The sequence below is a fragment of the Vombatus ursinus genome, unplaced genomic scaffold (genome assembly GCF_900497805.2).
Source record: "Vombatus ursinus unplaced genomic scaffold, bare-nosed wombat genome assembly UNPS02000580.1, whole genome shotgun sequence".
NCBI lineage: Eukaryota > Metazoa > Chordata > Mammalia > Diprotodontia > Vombatidae > Vombatus > Vombatus ursinus.
The window spans coordinates 22,049,890-22,065,113 of record NW_020940358.1 but is presented as its reverse complement, the minus strand read 5'-3'; the positions used below and the strand labels follow the sequence as shown (position 1 = coordinate 22,065,113).

General features: G+C 40.6%; 1 protein-coding gene across 9 annotated transcripts in view; it reads right to left on the bottom strand.

The window, feature by feature from the left end:
* NFATC2 (nuclear factor of activated T cells 2) overlaps positions 1-15,224 on the bottom strand; it is a 204,458-nt gene that overhangs the window by 98,622 nt on the left and 90,612 nt on the right. For all 9 annotated transcript variants that reach the window (XM_027850864.1, XM_027850841.1, XM_027850814.1 and 6 more), the window contains exon 6: positions 5,680-5,820. In XM_027850864.1, coding sequence (XP_027706665.1) covers positions 5,680-5,820 — 141 coding nt within the window. The remainder of the gene's footprint in view (positions 1-5,679; positions 5,821-15,224) is intronic.

Here is a 15,224-nt window from a genome sequence, read left to right as displayed (position 1 = left end):
AGGTAATCAGGCACAAATACAGAAGACTATAATACATGATATTACATGATCAGCACAACAGAGAGGGGCAGAACCAAGTGCCATGTTAATTATGAAAGAGAAGATTATTATCAACCTGGGCAATCAGGAAAGGCTTCATGAAGGGAGAACATAAAAATAAATAGGGATTCCACAAACAAAGAGGGCCATAGAGGACATCCCAAGTAAAGTAAACTGAAGGAATAAAGGCACAAATGGCAGAGAGCATCCTCAGGGACCAGAGTAGCCCATTTTAGCTAAACCATAGAGTACACAAAGTGAAAAAAATGTGACAACTGCTAGAACATAGGATGGTACCAGATTATGGAAGGTCTTGAACACCAGGGAAAGGAGTATGAACTTTACTTGGTAGGCAATAATGAGCCATTAAAAATCTTTGGGAAGAAGGGCAGCATGACTAGATCTGTGCATAAGGAAGATTATGCTGGCAGCAGCACAAAGGATGGATTAAAGTTGGGAGGTGAGGAGAAGACTGTTTTAGTGACAATTCAATGATCATAATTGAGTCCTCAGCCCAGTATCCTGGGTTGGCACTCACTGTACTGTATCTGCCTCAGAATGTTCCAGCTCACTGCAGTGGGCACATGGAAAGGATTAAGGGTGCTATTAAACAGAAGAAAATCAATAGAAGCCTCTGGGGTGAGGTTGGCCGCTTATGCCTGTGCTCCCTCTTTATTGACTGCTGCTCAACAGTGGATTTGATATTGTCACTTTTCAAAGATTGGAATGCTGCCTCAGTGGAAGGGGAGTTCCCTAATCCTTTTATGTGGCAGTCGCTCCAACACATACGTGCTGCTTCATGTTGCGCATGCTGGCTCTGTTACGCATGTGTCACTGTGCCGCTGCAGGGCCAATTCCCTACATTCCCTTTGAAGCCAAATAGTAACTAGTCTAGATTTCCAGAAATGGCTCGAGTCTCATCCCAGAATGTTAGTGTTGCTTGAAGCCCAGGATTAAGGTTTTCAGTCTCTCTAGCTGCAATATCAGGATTCTGTTTGGAATACTCTATCCCAGAGTCAGGAACTTAATTCAGTTATTGACTTAATGGTTTCAAAATCGATGAGACAGGCCTTGGCATGGACCCAGGCTCATCCATGACTGTAGCAGCTACAAGGCTCATGAGACACTCTGACTGTAACATACTAGTCTCAATACTAACTGCATCAGGTAAAAATTAGAAATATCTTTTAAAGCTAAGAAAAGAGAAGCACAGAAAACCTAACAGATGACTGGAAAAAGATCCCTGAAGTCCTAAACCAAATCTCACTCCCTCAATCCATCAATTAGCCTTTATTAAGCTCCTACCATATACACTATGTCTGGTGCTGGGTATATAAATGGCAAACTTAAAGTCTTGACTTCAAGGAACTTGATTGGTTAGTTATTGTCCTCCATCTTTGAAGAGGACCAATATGACATCACTACGTTAGAGTCAAGTTACGATGCATCCAACTGTGGCTGATCAGACCAATACTAGCTTGGAATGCTCTACCACAGATCAGACACAAATACTCCATGTGAACATTTGGGGCAGATTCTCTAAATTTGTGCATCTCATGTTTCTTTTGAGCTACTTCAATTCTGCTTTGCTCATAGAGCACAGCACCTTCTCTGATGAGGGCATGCCATGCTGGGAGGTCCTGTGCCAGTGTCTCCCACGTCATGCAATCAATTCCAAAGCTCTTCAGAAAGACCTTGAGGGTGTCCTTAAACCAAGAAGCATGCAGGTAGTCAAGAAACTTATATTCTATCAGGGAAGATATGCCCACATGCAAGAATACAGAAAAAGATACAAACAAGCAATTTAGGCAGGGAGTGCCCTCCATGAAACTTTCCCTAATCTTCAAATCCCTTTTGAGCTGGAAGTGAGCTTCTCACTATTATAAAGAACCATAGAACTTTGTTCAAATCTCCATCACACCTATATTCTATTTTGTATAATTATAATAATAACGTCTGGCATTTATGTAAGTCTTTAAGGCTTAAGGTTTCAAAGCACTTGGTGTGCATTACCTCATTTGAGCCTCACAACAATCCTAACGAAGCAGATAATACAGGTATTTTTTTATTTCCATTCTACTGGTGAGGAAACAGATGTAGAGGTTAAGTGGCTCACCATAGCCACACCCCTAGGCAATCTCACAGCTGTGATTCAGAACCAGGTTTCCCTTGATTCCAAGTGCCTCTTAATCATTATGTTTGTATGGATCTTATCCTCCCAACCATACTCTAAGCTCATGATCTGGGATGCAGGGGATGACCTTGGCATCTTTCATGTCTGACCACACTCAAAGCGCTGCTTCAGCCACCTTCATGGTCGCTGAAATACATTATTCTCATCTTCTTTCCACCAGGGGAAGTCTTCACATGCTTGGGGTATATTCCCTAACTCACCAATGAGTTTGAAGCCTGTCAGTTACCCTCAACCTGGTTTCAACTGTCTGATGGGATGGTTTTAGGGGGTGTGGCCTCTGTGCATGCGACAGCTTCTTGGAGCCACAGGTGAAAGTTGGGTGACAGGTGGACACCAAAGATAAATGAACAGCCCTGAAAAGGTCTTGGTAGTTCTCACAATAGAGGTGCTAGTCCTCCTTGAACACCCCATTCACTTCTATATTAATTCCTTTATATATCCCTTCAATGTCTTTCTAAAGAGGAGAATGTTTGGAAAGAATGGAAAAGAACATTGATGGTATTATTCAATGTGACTAAGAAAACATCAACAACTACTGGTTTATGTTCCTGCTTTCTCAACTCTATAAAATATTTATGAAAATGATTGATGCTCATATCAAGGATATTCTTGATGAAAGTATAAGAAAGAAACAAGCAGTCTTTCATAGACCATTTCCTTCAGCACACTACATAATAACAACAACAACAACAATAATAATAATAGAAATATATCTAGCATTTGTATGCTTTAAAGTTTGCACAGTGCTTTACAAATATTGTCTTATTTGCTCCTCAAAACAACCCTGCAAGGTAGGTGCTATTATTATCCCTATTTTATATTTTCAGATGAAACTGAGTTAAGCAGAGGTTAAGTGATTTGTTCAGGGTCACACAGTTAGCAAGTGGTAGGGGCCATATTGGAACTCAGGTCTTCCTGACTCCAGGCGCACTGCTCTCCCTAACGTACCACATCTTTACAGCCACGCAACTGAGAGATGAAAACCCTTCAAGATCCTGCTGTAATTACTCTTGTTAATTATAAAAAGGGATCTGAATGCATGGAATAAAAGGTAGCCTTAAAGCTTCTCATCAAACAAGGTGTTTCCCATGAATATATTAAGATCCTACAAGATTCCTCAAATGAGACAAAAACAGAGATAACTATGTTCAATGAACCTCTGTTTATAAATATTGAGCAAGGCATAGAACAAGGAGACATATCTGCCAAAGGAGTTTGCCACTATAATGAGGGCTGTTTTATGAAGAGCCCAAATGGAAAAGTGTCTTTATAGGGAACCACTCACTCTTCTATTCTAACTCTTCACAGTATAAATCAGTGGTGTCAAACCATGGGCCAAGAGTTTGACACCTTTGATATAAATGATGAGATTCCTAACATATTTGTGAATAATGTTGTATTGATCACAATAATCCTTCAAATTCTACAAAGGCTCCTCAATGTGATTCATGGCCTCTCAAAAGAAAAAGGCTAATGAAGCACATGAGAAAAGTCAAGTGGAATGAAGAACACATATTGCCCAGATCATCATGGCATTCAGTCCAAAGGACTAGCCATCAAATTAGTCCATTAGTATCTAAGCTGGAAATAAGAAATGAGCTGGACCCAGAACTGAATAAAAGGAAGATAATAAGTTAGATTTTATTTAGGAAACTGTGTGTCATTTCCAATTATCACTGAGTGCTACATGACACAAAGTCCCATCATTTCAACACTACTATTCTCTTGGTAATGCTACATGGTTGCAAATCTGAATCTCCAAAGAGTCAGAGTTGGAGGTGAGCAAAAGGATACTGGAGAAGTTTGTGGTCAATAAATCATTCGCATGCACAAAGTCATATAAAAGAGATTATCAAGGACATAGATGATTGGGAAAGGAGGTGGACTGGTCATGTCACAAGATCAAGGTCAGCAAATTGGACAACCTAAGTTTTGCACTGTTATTTAAGAAATAGCTAAAGGCCTAGAGTTAAGTGGAGCAGTGGATAGAGTTCAGGGCTTGGAGTTAGGAAGACACATTCTCCTGAGTTCAAATCTGGCCTCAGATACTGACTAGCCATGTGACCTTGGGCAAATCACTCAACACTGTTTCCTCAGTTTCCTCATCTGTAAAATGAGCTGGAGAATGAAATGGCAGAGCACTCCAGTATCTTTGCCAAGAAAATCCCAAATAGAGTCACGAAGAGTCAGACACAACTGAAACAATTAAACAATAATAACAACATACAGCCAAACCTAAAGGAAGATCTCTAGCACATTCAATGTATCCTCTGTGGAGGGTTTGTAAAAAAACACGGACAAAAATCAAATGGAATGAGAAGGCTTGGATAGGGTACAATCTAACACAGCTGGTGGTCTGTGTATCCCTTCCCCACAACACTTAATGCCATCTTGGGTATATGATAATAAGGCATCCTCCATAGAGAGGCCTGACCCAAGTTCTAACTCACCACTTACTAGCTGTATAAATGGGCATAATGAAAGCTGCCTTACCTTCCTCAAAAGGTTTTTGTGAGGATCAAATGAGACCATGTATATAAAAAGCGCCACATAAACTATAAATCAAGCTGAGCACGGTGGTGTACGTCTGCAGTCCCACCTGCTGCTCTGATGGCTAGGCGAATTGAGTTCAGGAATTCTGTACTAGGGTCGGAGCTAAAGCTAGTCTCATGTTCTCACTCATTCTAGCACCAGGGTGGTCAATCCCTGGGTTCTGGTGAGCTACCATGCTGCCTAAAGAGGGGCAAAACTAGCCCAGATCAGAAAAATGGAGCTTCTTCCATTTCTGTGGTCATCAATATTCAGATTGGGCCCACAAGTGGTCATTGCACTTACAGCCTGGGTGAGATAGGGAGAGGGTTTCAGGAAAAACAAAACAAAACACAACTATAAAACTAACTTGGGTTTGTGAATCAGAGTCTTTCTAAGATCAAAATAAAAATGGAAAATATTTAGTTGAATATGTACTATAGCTAAAAAGTCATATCTTTCAACCCAAGGAAATTATATTTTTTTTACCTGGGGGGGGCAGAAGTGGGGATACAATCACAAACACCTTTTCAACAATATCTGAAACCACACACAAAAATCAGGTCACTTAGTGAAGAAACAGCTTCTGATATCTATAGACTTCCACCAAAAATAAAATTCATAGTTTTGTCATGACTTTAGATCTCATAGCGTCATAGAACACTGATGCTGAAAATGGTCTTAAAATCCATCTAGTCCATATTCCTCAGTTTAGGGAGAATAAAACTGAGGCCTGGGGAAGGAAAGTGACTTACTTGTGGTCACAAAGGGGATTAGTGGCCAGATCATGGGCCTTCTCCACTATTCCCCAGCTCCCTCTTTCTGTTGATCATGATTTTCTTCCTAATTCACAAAACAATGTTCTTTAAAAAGAGCCTTCTCCAATAACTAGGAAGATTATTTCAAATATTGCTTACCTGTTGTCTTTTCAGTAAATACAACTTTAGATTCTGCTGTAAAATTCTGGCCAGTGAGGATCATCTGTTGTCCTCCATAAACCAGGCAACTATCAATATCTTGCCTTTCAACCATGGGTAGCTCATGTGCAGATCTTTGGGCTGAAGATAAAAATCAAAGAAATTATATGATCAATAAAGAAAGGTTGTTCTGTAGCCATGGTAAGAATTCAATTCAACAAGCAAATATTAAGCATTTATTCTGTGCTAGGTACTGAGGATACAGAGACAAAAATGAAAACTCTCTCTTTCCTCTAGGACAGCGGTGGGGAACCTGCAGCCTTGAGGCCACATGTGGTCTAGGTCCTCAAGTTCAGCCCTTCGACTGAATCCAAACTCAAAGGGCCACACTTGAGGACCTAGAGGGCCACAATGTGGCCTTGAGGCCACAGGTTCCCCACCCTTGCTAGGAATTTACATTCTCCTAGAACAATATTCTAATTTTACAATTTAAGTCCCCTCTTATTGGAGAAAGCAAGAGTCACAGAAAAGAATGCTAAAAAAACAACAACAAGATTTAGTGCTGGAAAAGATGTTAAAGATCACCAATTCTAACACAATGCCTTCATTTTTATATGTAAGGAAACTGAGGTTACAGAAGTCAATTATTTCCCTAGGATTCCTTCTGGAATGTGGGCAAGAGAAGAGTTGGAGTTGTTTTATTTTTTTCTTTTCCCCAGTGAGTAAAACTAAACTCTTCTGATTTCCTCCCAAAGGTCCAAACAGCTGGGCAGAGAGCCAGCTCCTTTTAAGTCAGTATCCTGAAGGTCTACATCAAGATGGCCCCACTTTTCAGCCAGCACAGAAGCTTCACTGAGGTTTGGAGCCTGATTTCATATGCCAATCCACCTATCCTCTCTTCTGTCACTGCCAAAGGATACACAGAACACAGAATGTTAGAGCTGGAAGGAATGTGAGGTATAGAATGTTAGAGTCAAAAGCAACCTTTAAACAAAGAATATTACAGCTAGAAGGGATCTGAAAACACCGAATGTTAGAAAGCAGAATCCTGAAGCTAGAAGGGACCTTACAGATCATCTAGTCCAACAGTCCTTATTTGACAGAGGAGGAAACTGAGTCCCAGAGAAGTGAGATGATTTGCTGAAGATTCCATTACTAGTGACAGGTGCAGGCCTAGAACCCAGCTCTGCTGAATCCCAGGCCAGGCCTCTTTTTGCAGCACCAGGCTACTTCTCTGCTTAATAGCTGTTGGGGCCAATTTTAAACAATCTCTTCTCTAAAAACTGAACAGTTGGCAGAGTTATGAAAGTCCCTTGTGTAGGGCCAAGATGGGCCAAAAGCTTCATCTTAAAAATGCAACTTAGCATTTTTCAGCAATAAATCAATCATGGGCTATTCGTTTGTCGGCTTTTCACTTCCCAAATTCTGCACTCTTATTGTTCCCAGAGACCGCGCTGCAACAGCTGGTCAAAGTGGCTGCCAATTAAAAGTATATATGAAAATGTCTCTTCACAGAAGCTGCTAATTTCTTCCACATGGGCTGGATGATTAATTCTCTCTTTAAATATTCAAGTTTTCTGATGAGCTCTTAATTGAATTGACCACAAACTGAGATTTATTAGCAGTGAAAACATCAACAGCATTCACTGAAAATTAGGGTCTAGTTTTAAAGATTTGCATGCAGTTACTCTGTATCCTAATGAAAGGATGGCACTCTCAGTGACAGAGAGACTTTTATCCAATAACTTCAAAGATCAATGCCCTTTTGCGGTGGGGAGGTTCCAAGTACCATTATTCTCATTCTACAGGTGGAAAAACTTAGTCATTGCTATGAAGTAACTTGTCCAAGGGCACACTGAAAGCCAGGAACTAAATCCTGGATGAGATCTACTTGGTTTGTTAGTACTGGGTGGGAAACTGCTCTGGTAAGGCCTGCAAATATGAATTACCATGTATGCATTTCCAAACAGCATACCTCTATTTTTAAATACCATTTCCCCCTTTAATCCCCTTTCAGGTTTTAGTGGTTTAAAAATCCAAAACTTTATTTTTGGTATATAACTTTGGCAAATCTGTGACTACACTGACATGGGCTCATACACTTGGAACCAGATGAAACTTCAAGCCTCTCTCATCCGACCCCTTTATTTGACAGATGAGCAGCCAAGCAACTGCAGTTAAGTAACTTACCCAGTGTCACCCAGGTAACAGAGGCTGGGATCAATCCTAGCTTTTCTGACCCCAAATCTAGCACTCCTCCCACTACACGAGATTGCTTCATGTACATACAGGCACTGCTCCTTCCAGGAGTACAGAACACAATTCTTCTATGCCTTACACAGACACAGACACAGACACAGACACAGACACACACACACACACACACACACACACACATGCACACACACTGACATTCTTGCTTCTTCCCTACCACTGCCACCATTTCTCACAATTAACTTTATGTATCCATCCTAATTCTTATCATGATACTTGCCCAAAGGAAAGGCTCCTTTAAAACAAAAAGGAGGAATTCACTCAGATCTTGCCAGATTTTCACTCTGCCCCATTCACTGTTACAGTCCTTCAGGAAATTCCACAAAGGCTGTAAAAACAGTCAATGGCCATCAGATAGCATTTTGACGTTTTCCAAAGTGTCTTCCTACTCATTCCTGCACCTGAGTCTCTCAATCACTCAGTGAGGTAGATAAGGTAGATTTTATCTCCATTATATCAGCAGCATTTATTAAGTGCCTACTATGTGCCACACACTATACCAAGTGATGGGGATACACAGAAAGGCAAAAAAGAAAATCCCCTGCTTTCAATGTGCTCACAGTCTAATAAATGCAAACAGCTCTGTACAAACAACATACATATGCAGGTAAATTGGAGATAATCTCAGACAGAAGGCACTAAAATAAAGGACTAAGAAAGACTTCTTGCAGGAAAACTTGAAGGAAACCAGGTAAACTAGAAAGTGGAGATGAGGAGGAAGATGAGGGGACTGCCAGTACATGCCCTGGGTTGGGAAACGAAATGTGTTGTATGAGAAACAGCAAAGAGGTCACTGTCATCACATTGACAAGTAGGCAGAGCAACGGGCATAAGGTGTAAAAAGAAGGGAAAGGTAAGAAAGGACCAAGTTATGGAGGAAGTAAAAGCCAAAGAGAGGATTTTATATTTAAGCCTGGAGGCAATAGGGAGCTGCTGGAATTGACTGAATGAGGGTAGGAAGGTGACATGGTTCAACCTTCATTTTAAGGAGAACAATTGGACAGCTTAGTGAAAGATGGACTAGCATAGAGAGAGACTTAAGGCAGGGTGACCAACCAGAAGACTATTACAATAGTCCAGGTGATGAGGTGACCAGGGTGAAGGCAGTGTGTATACAAGAGATGTTACAAAGGTCAAAATGAGCAGATTTGGCAATGGATGGATATGAGGGATGAGAGAGCAAGGAGAGAAGGATGAAGTCTAGGTAGCAAGCCTTGGTGAGGCGGAAAATGGTGTTTCCCTCAATAGTCATAGGGAACTTAGAAAGAGGGGAAAGATTGGGAAGAAAGACTAATGTTTAGTTTGAGATGTTCAATAAGCAGTTGAAGATGAGATCTAAAGTTTGGAGAGAGGTTAGAGCTGGACAAATGGATCTGAGAATTCTCTGCATAGAGATGATAGATGACCCCATGGGAGCCGATGAGATCACCAAGTGAAATAGCACAGAGAGAGAAGAGAAGGTCCAATACAGAGCTTTGGGGGACCCTCACAGTTAGTGGGAATGATCCGGATGAAGATCCAGCAAAGGAAACTGAGAAGGTTTGGTCAAATAGGAAGGAGGATAACAAGGAGAGAGCTGTGTCACAAAAACCTAGGGAGAAGAGAGTATCAAAGAAAAGACAGTGATAGGTCAAGAAAAAACAAGCACTGGAAAAAGTCCATTAGGTTTGGCAATTAAGAGATCATTGGTAACTCTGGAGAGAGCAGTTTCAGTAGAATGTCAAGATTAGAAACCGTACAGCAGAGAGATAAAAAGAGAGTGAAAGGAAAGGAATGGAGGCATCAATTATAAATGCCCTTCTCAAGGAGTTTGGCCACAAAAAGGAGAAGAGATATATGGTGATAGCAGGGATAGATGGATAAAGTGAGTGTTTTTTGAGGATGGGGGGGGGGGAACAAGTTAAGTGCCTACTATGTACCAAGCACTGTGCTAAACACCTTACAAGTGTTATTTGATCCTCACAGCAACCCTGTGCTATTATTATCCCCATTTTACAATTAAGGAAACTAGGACTGACAAAGGTTAAGTGACTTGCCCAGGGTCACACAGCTAGTAAATGGGTCAGGCTAGATTTGAACTCAGGTTTTTCTGACTCCAAGCCCAGTGATGTGCCACCAAGCTGGAGGATGACATGAGTATGTTTCTAGGCAGTAGGGTCATAAGGAGATATTGAAGATTAATAAGAGAATAGAGGTGATAAAGGGGGCAATCTGCTGGATATTGAGGCTCAAGAGAAGTAGCCTATCAAAGACCATACAGGTGGTTAAAGTAAACACCAAAAAGTTGAATCCAGGTCTCTGAGCTCCTAGCCCCATGCTATAAATTTAAGAGGGATGTGCCAAACACCAGGCTATGACATCTTCTTTCCCTTCCCAGGGAGCACAGAAATCTCTTAGGGCTGAAGATCAAATGAAACCGGTATCCAATTAGAACCATAGGGGATGAGAAGCTGGGCAAAGCAAAGCATCATCCAATATTACAATCACTAGGGCCCAATTCTTTCTCTGATGCAACCATATAGCACCTATTACTACTAATTGGAACTACACACCCCACTGGAGTCACTTCATGGCACTGTTCTTCACTGCCAGGCTTATTTTCCATGATTTGTGGACAGATGTCAGCAAATTCAGGCCTTCTCAATTATGTCTTAAACTTAGTCTAACCAAATTGTCATTGAGCTTCTTGCCCAAACCAATTTTGGATAAGCATCTAATGGCAAAAGCAACGGAGCACACAGAATCAGTGTTCTGCTTACCCAGTGAGGGTCATCTCTTTCATCAGGGAAAAACTAACCCTTCTCCTTACCCCCAAAGGTAAAGATACTCAGAGTTACTACCTTCAAAACTTTCACCCTGTTTCTCTCCTCCCCCAGGGCCTGGCACTTCATAAAGTGACTTACAGCTACTGGTGTTTTATGAGCTTTGAATAAATAAGACATTGTTGATTTAACCAGTTTGGGTGTTTACTTTCAATAGCAACAGTCATTGACATAAGGCAGCAACACAAATGCTGAAGAAATACTCACGCTAATACCTATTGCACTGTGTCAGCTTATTAACAGGGGCATTATTATTTTACTGTTTGTAATTCACCATGTCATGGGCCTCTTGGCCAAGAAATATAATATACCCAATAACATCAGAGGAAAAAGGGGGGAACATTGGTGCCAAGAAATTCCTCAAAGCAAAGAAGATAATTTTCCTTATCTAAACAGCAGAAGAGGCAACTGAGAGTCAAAATCTGAATAAGAACAGGGAATGGGAAAACGAAGAAAGGGAATGACCCTGTAAATAATAATTTGTATAAAAATGTAAATGATAATCAAAATCACCTCTGTCATTCTACCCTCTTCTGCCCTCTCCTACCCCCTACAAATTCTTCATCTCCTGACAGGTAGCAGATTCTTCTTGGGAAAGTAAGGCTTTATTTAAGGCTCCCATCACTGTACGAAACCCAACGTGACTGTGCATCATGCCTCCTTCTCATTGGCTGGAAGCTTATCCAAGCATTGGCCAACCTGACCCACAGCCAACAAGGGCTGACTCACTTCACAACTAGAATCAGGAATGAGTGAGGCCCCTCAAACAAATTCTCTGAGCATTCTCTATTTCCTCACCAGAGCCTAAAGAGATGAGAAGGTGAAAGAGAATGATCTAATCTGTGTTCTGACAGGAGGGTTGGGTTTTGGGTTTTTTTTGTTTGTTTTTGGTTTTTGTTTTTTTTTTAGCATTGGGCTGATCTTTGTAAACCTCCTTTCCACATTAAGACCTAAGTTTCTCCTTTCCTTCCAAAAACAGTTTTACTCTCACACAGCCCCTCCACCCTTGTTGTGGTACTAATTAATGTTCAGACCTTTTATATCCCCTCAGAATTTTCTTTGATATCTCCCTGCTTCCTTTCCCCATGTCCTGGCAGCCTCTCTGGGCTTCAAAGACCTCCAAGTAGACTATAAAGAACTCTTTAGGGGATTCCCACCCCACCTAGGAAGTACTGGCTTAACCAAAAGCACTCAACATATCTTTCTTTTGATTTCAACAGGGGCCAAAGATCCATTATGGATGAAACCCAGAAATAATTCAATGTCTTGCTATGTTGCTGTGGCTTTTGTCTGCTTTATAGTTTAGGTAGGACACAAAGTTTTTAATAAATAGTATTAAGGTATCAGTGCCACTCTAAACACTAGAGCCAAAATCTGCTTTCCTCCCCACCCCCATAATATTTGAATGATTAATTTAGCAAGGTGAATTCTAGTCTCAGAGGCAGAAGAGCTAACAGCCTAGACATATCCCTAAGAAAGGCCCTTGGAAATGGAGTCTCCTCCCAGATGGGGTCCCAGATTTAGCAAAAGGATGAAAGTTACATTGTTTTAAGGTGTATCTATTAATTTCCACAAACAATTATCTGGAAGAATACCATCTTCCCACTCCACAGAGGTAATAGAAGGATAGGCCACAGAAACAAGGGGAAATGGAACCATTTCAAAGGTAACCAAGTACTTTTCAAGTGGGGATGGTGAGGTTGACCATAACTGGCATGCATGTGCCCTGTGTCGTTTTCCTAGCATTTCCGGATTTAGAGCTGGTAAGCCCCTCAGAGATCATCTAGTCCATTCTTCTCTTTTTATGGATAAGGAAAGTGAGGCCTATAAGTGACTTGCGCAAGGTCCCACATGTAGCAACTATCAGAGCTAGAACTCAGGCATTCTGACTCCAAATCCAGACTCCTTCCATGAAACTGCCTTATCTCCCTTTGGCTCCAAAAGCACTCTGTTTCAGAAGGGGAAGCAGTGGATAGAATGCTGAGCCTGGCATTAGGAAGACCTGAATTCAAATCCTACCTCAAACACTGCCCTAGTTTTGTCATTTGTAAAATGGAGGATAACAATGGTACCTATCTCACAGGGTTATGATCAGAATAAACCAAGATAATATTTGTAAAGTGTTCTTCAAACCATAAAATGCGATATAAATGCTAGCTGTTGTTGTTTTTATCATCATCATCACTTTTGTTATTATCATGGTTCCCAACTTATACCACAGTTACTTTCATCCTCATGCTTCTGCTTACACTGTTCCTTCCACCTGAAATGCCTTCCCTGCTCCCGTCTACTCATACAACACCTAGTCATCTTTCATTCTCTAGCTCATCTCATTTTCTCCAGAAAGCCTTTCTCAATTCCATCGTCCTTTTTATGATTTCTACTTTTCTCTGAAGAACCCAACTTCCCCACATTTTATTGGCAATAAAACAACACATTTTAGCCTTTACTTTTTTTTTTCTAAGGAAGTGTATCTCATTCTCTTATTTCACCTACAGGACCTAAGGATGGTACTAGATAGGTGGTCAACAAGTGCACTGATTGATGGACAAGTCCTCCCATTTTTGAGACTCCAAGTTTCCATCTGTGATCATCAGAGCAGTTAATGAGCTTATATTAACACTGACCACAAAGTCTCAATACCATTAGCACGGCCCTTTAACCAGCTATGCTAACCAGTTGTGGTAAGAATCACTGAGAAGACAGTATGGTGCAAGGGAAAGAGCTGAATTTGGAGTTAAACCACTGCGGTTAGAATTCTAGCTCTGCCACTTTATTATCTGTGTGATTCCTGGGGCCTTAGTTCCTCATTTGCAAAATGAAAGGGTTAGACTACATGAGGCTTCTGCCTTTTCGAGCTCTAAATGAGTGATCTGCAACAGGCAGAAAAACTTAAACTTCCCAGAGAAGGAAGAGTTTTGTAGATCATTCTGTTCCTTCCTAGAAAGAAGAGTATCTCTGGGATATTCTCTTGTCCTAATATTCTATAACTACAAGCAGTTCAGAGGCAAGAGGACTTAATATTGGCAATAACAGTTTTGTCATAAAAACTGCCTTTTGAGTCACAAGACCTAACTCTGAGGCCCTATTGTGACCCAACAGTTGTGTGACCTTGGACAGGTCATTTTAGTTCTCAAATCTCAATCTCCTCATCTATGAAATGGGAATCATTATACTCATTCTCTTGATATCAGAGGTTTGTTACAATCAATCAATCAATCAAATATTTCTTAAATGTCTACTATGAGTCAGGCACTGTGTTAAGCCCTGGGAATACAAAAAAAGGCAAAAGACAATCTCTGCCCTCAAGGAACTTAGAATCGAATTAGGGAGACAATATATAAACATATATAGACAATATAAGTTATATGCAGGATAAATAGGAAATAATTAACAGAGGGAAAGCACTAGAATTAAGAGAGATTGGGAAAGACTTCCTGTAAAAGATGAGATTTTAGTTGGGACTTGTTACAGAAAGCATTTTGTAAACCTTCAAGTCCTATATAAGTTTAAGTTATGTTACTATTGTTAAAATCACTATTAATTTTATTATCTTAGAGATTTCAAAGCCCTCGTCTCCTAAAATTACCTCAAGCTCATGGATTTATTAAAGTCACACGACCTTGTTTAATTAATGAACCAACCAGCCAGCCCAATCCTAATTAATAAACCAATCAGCCAACCCAATCTGGGCTCTATGCAACCATAGTGATCAGCAGAAAGAGGAAAAACAAAGTATCTGCATGTCCTCCTCCCCTAAAACAAAACAACTTTCTTGCAATCACTCACCTAGCTTACAATGCATGTACAGCCAAGTAAATATCCCACTCCCTATTGTGAGGTGAGTTTATTGATCTCCACCCGCTCACCTGAAGCACAATTCATGTTTGCTAAACTCCTAAGCCTGCTGCCTGTCTGCCCACGGCTGTGCTAATGTTTTCCTTTCTAGTGTGGTCATGGCATTGAGAGAGTATAATGAACAAGAAGTAGAGGAAAATAATATATCATATTGATATAATGATGTCAGGTTTACAAAGTCTTTCATTCTCAACAAACCTTCGAGGTAGATATTCCTTAAATTATTATTATCCTTACTTTAAAGCTGAGGAAATTGAGCCTCAGAGAGATGAAATGGTTAACTATGAAGTGTCTGGCTGGGTTGAAATTTGAACCCAGGACTTTCCTAAATTCAACTCCAGAAATTTTTCCACTGCACTACACTGCCTTGCAATAGGGTTAGAACTCAAGAAAACCACTTTGAGGAAAAAAAGATGTAAGAGGATGATTAGGTATAATAGTACATGATATCTAGATTTGTTTTCTTTACACACACACACACACACACACACACACCATGAGCCTTTGATGCTCCTATCCTGCCTGGTTGCTTCTGATGTCTCTCATTCTTAAGAGACAAAAGTCAAACCATTATAGACTCAAAGTCCAGAT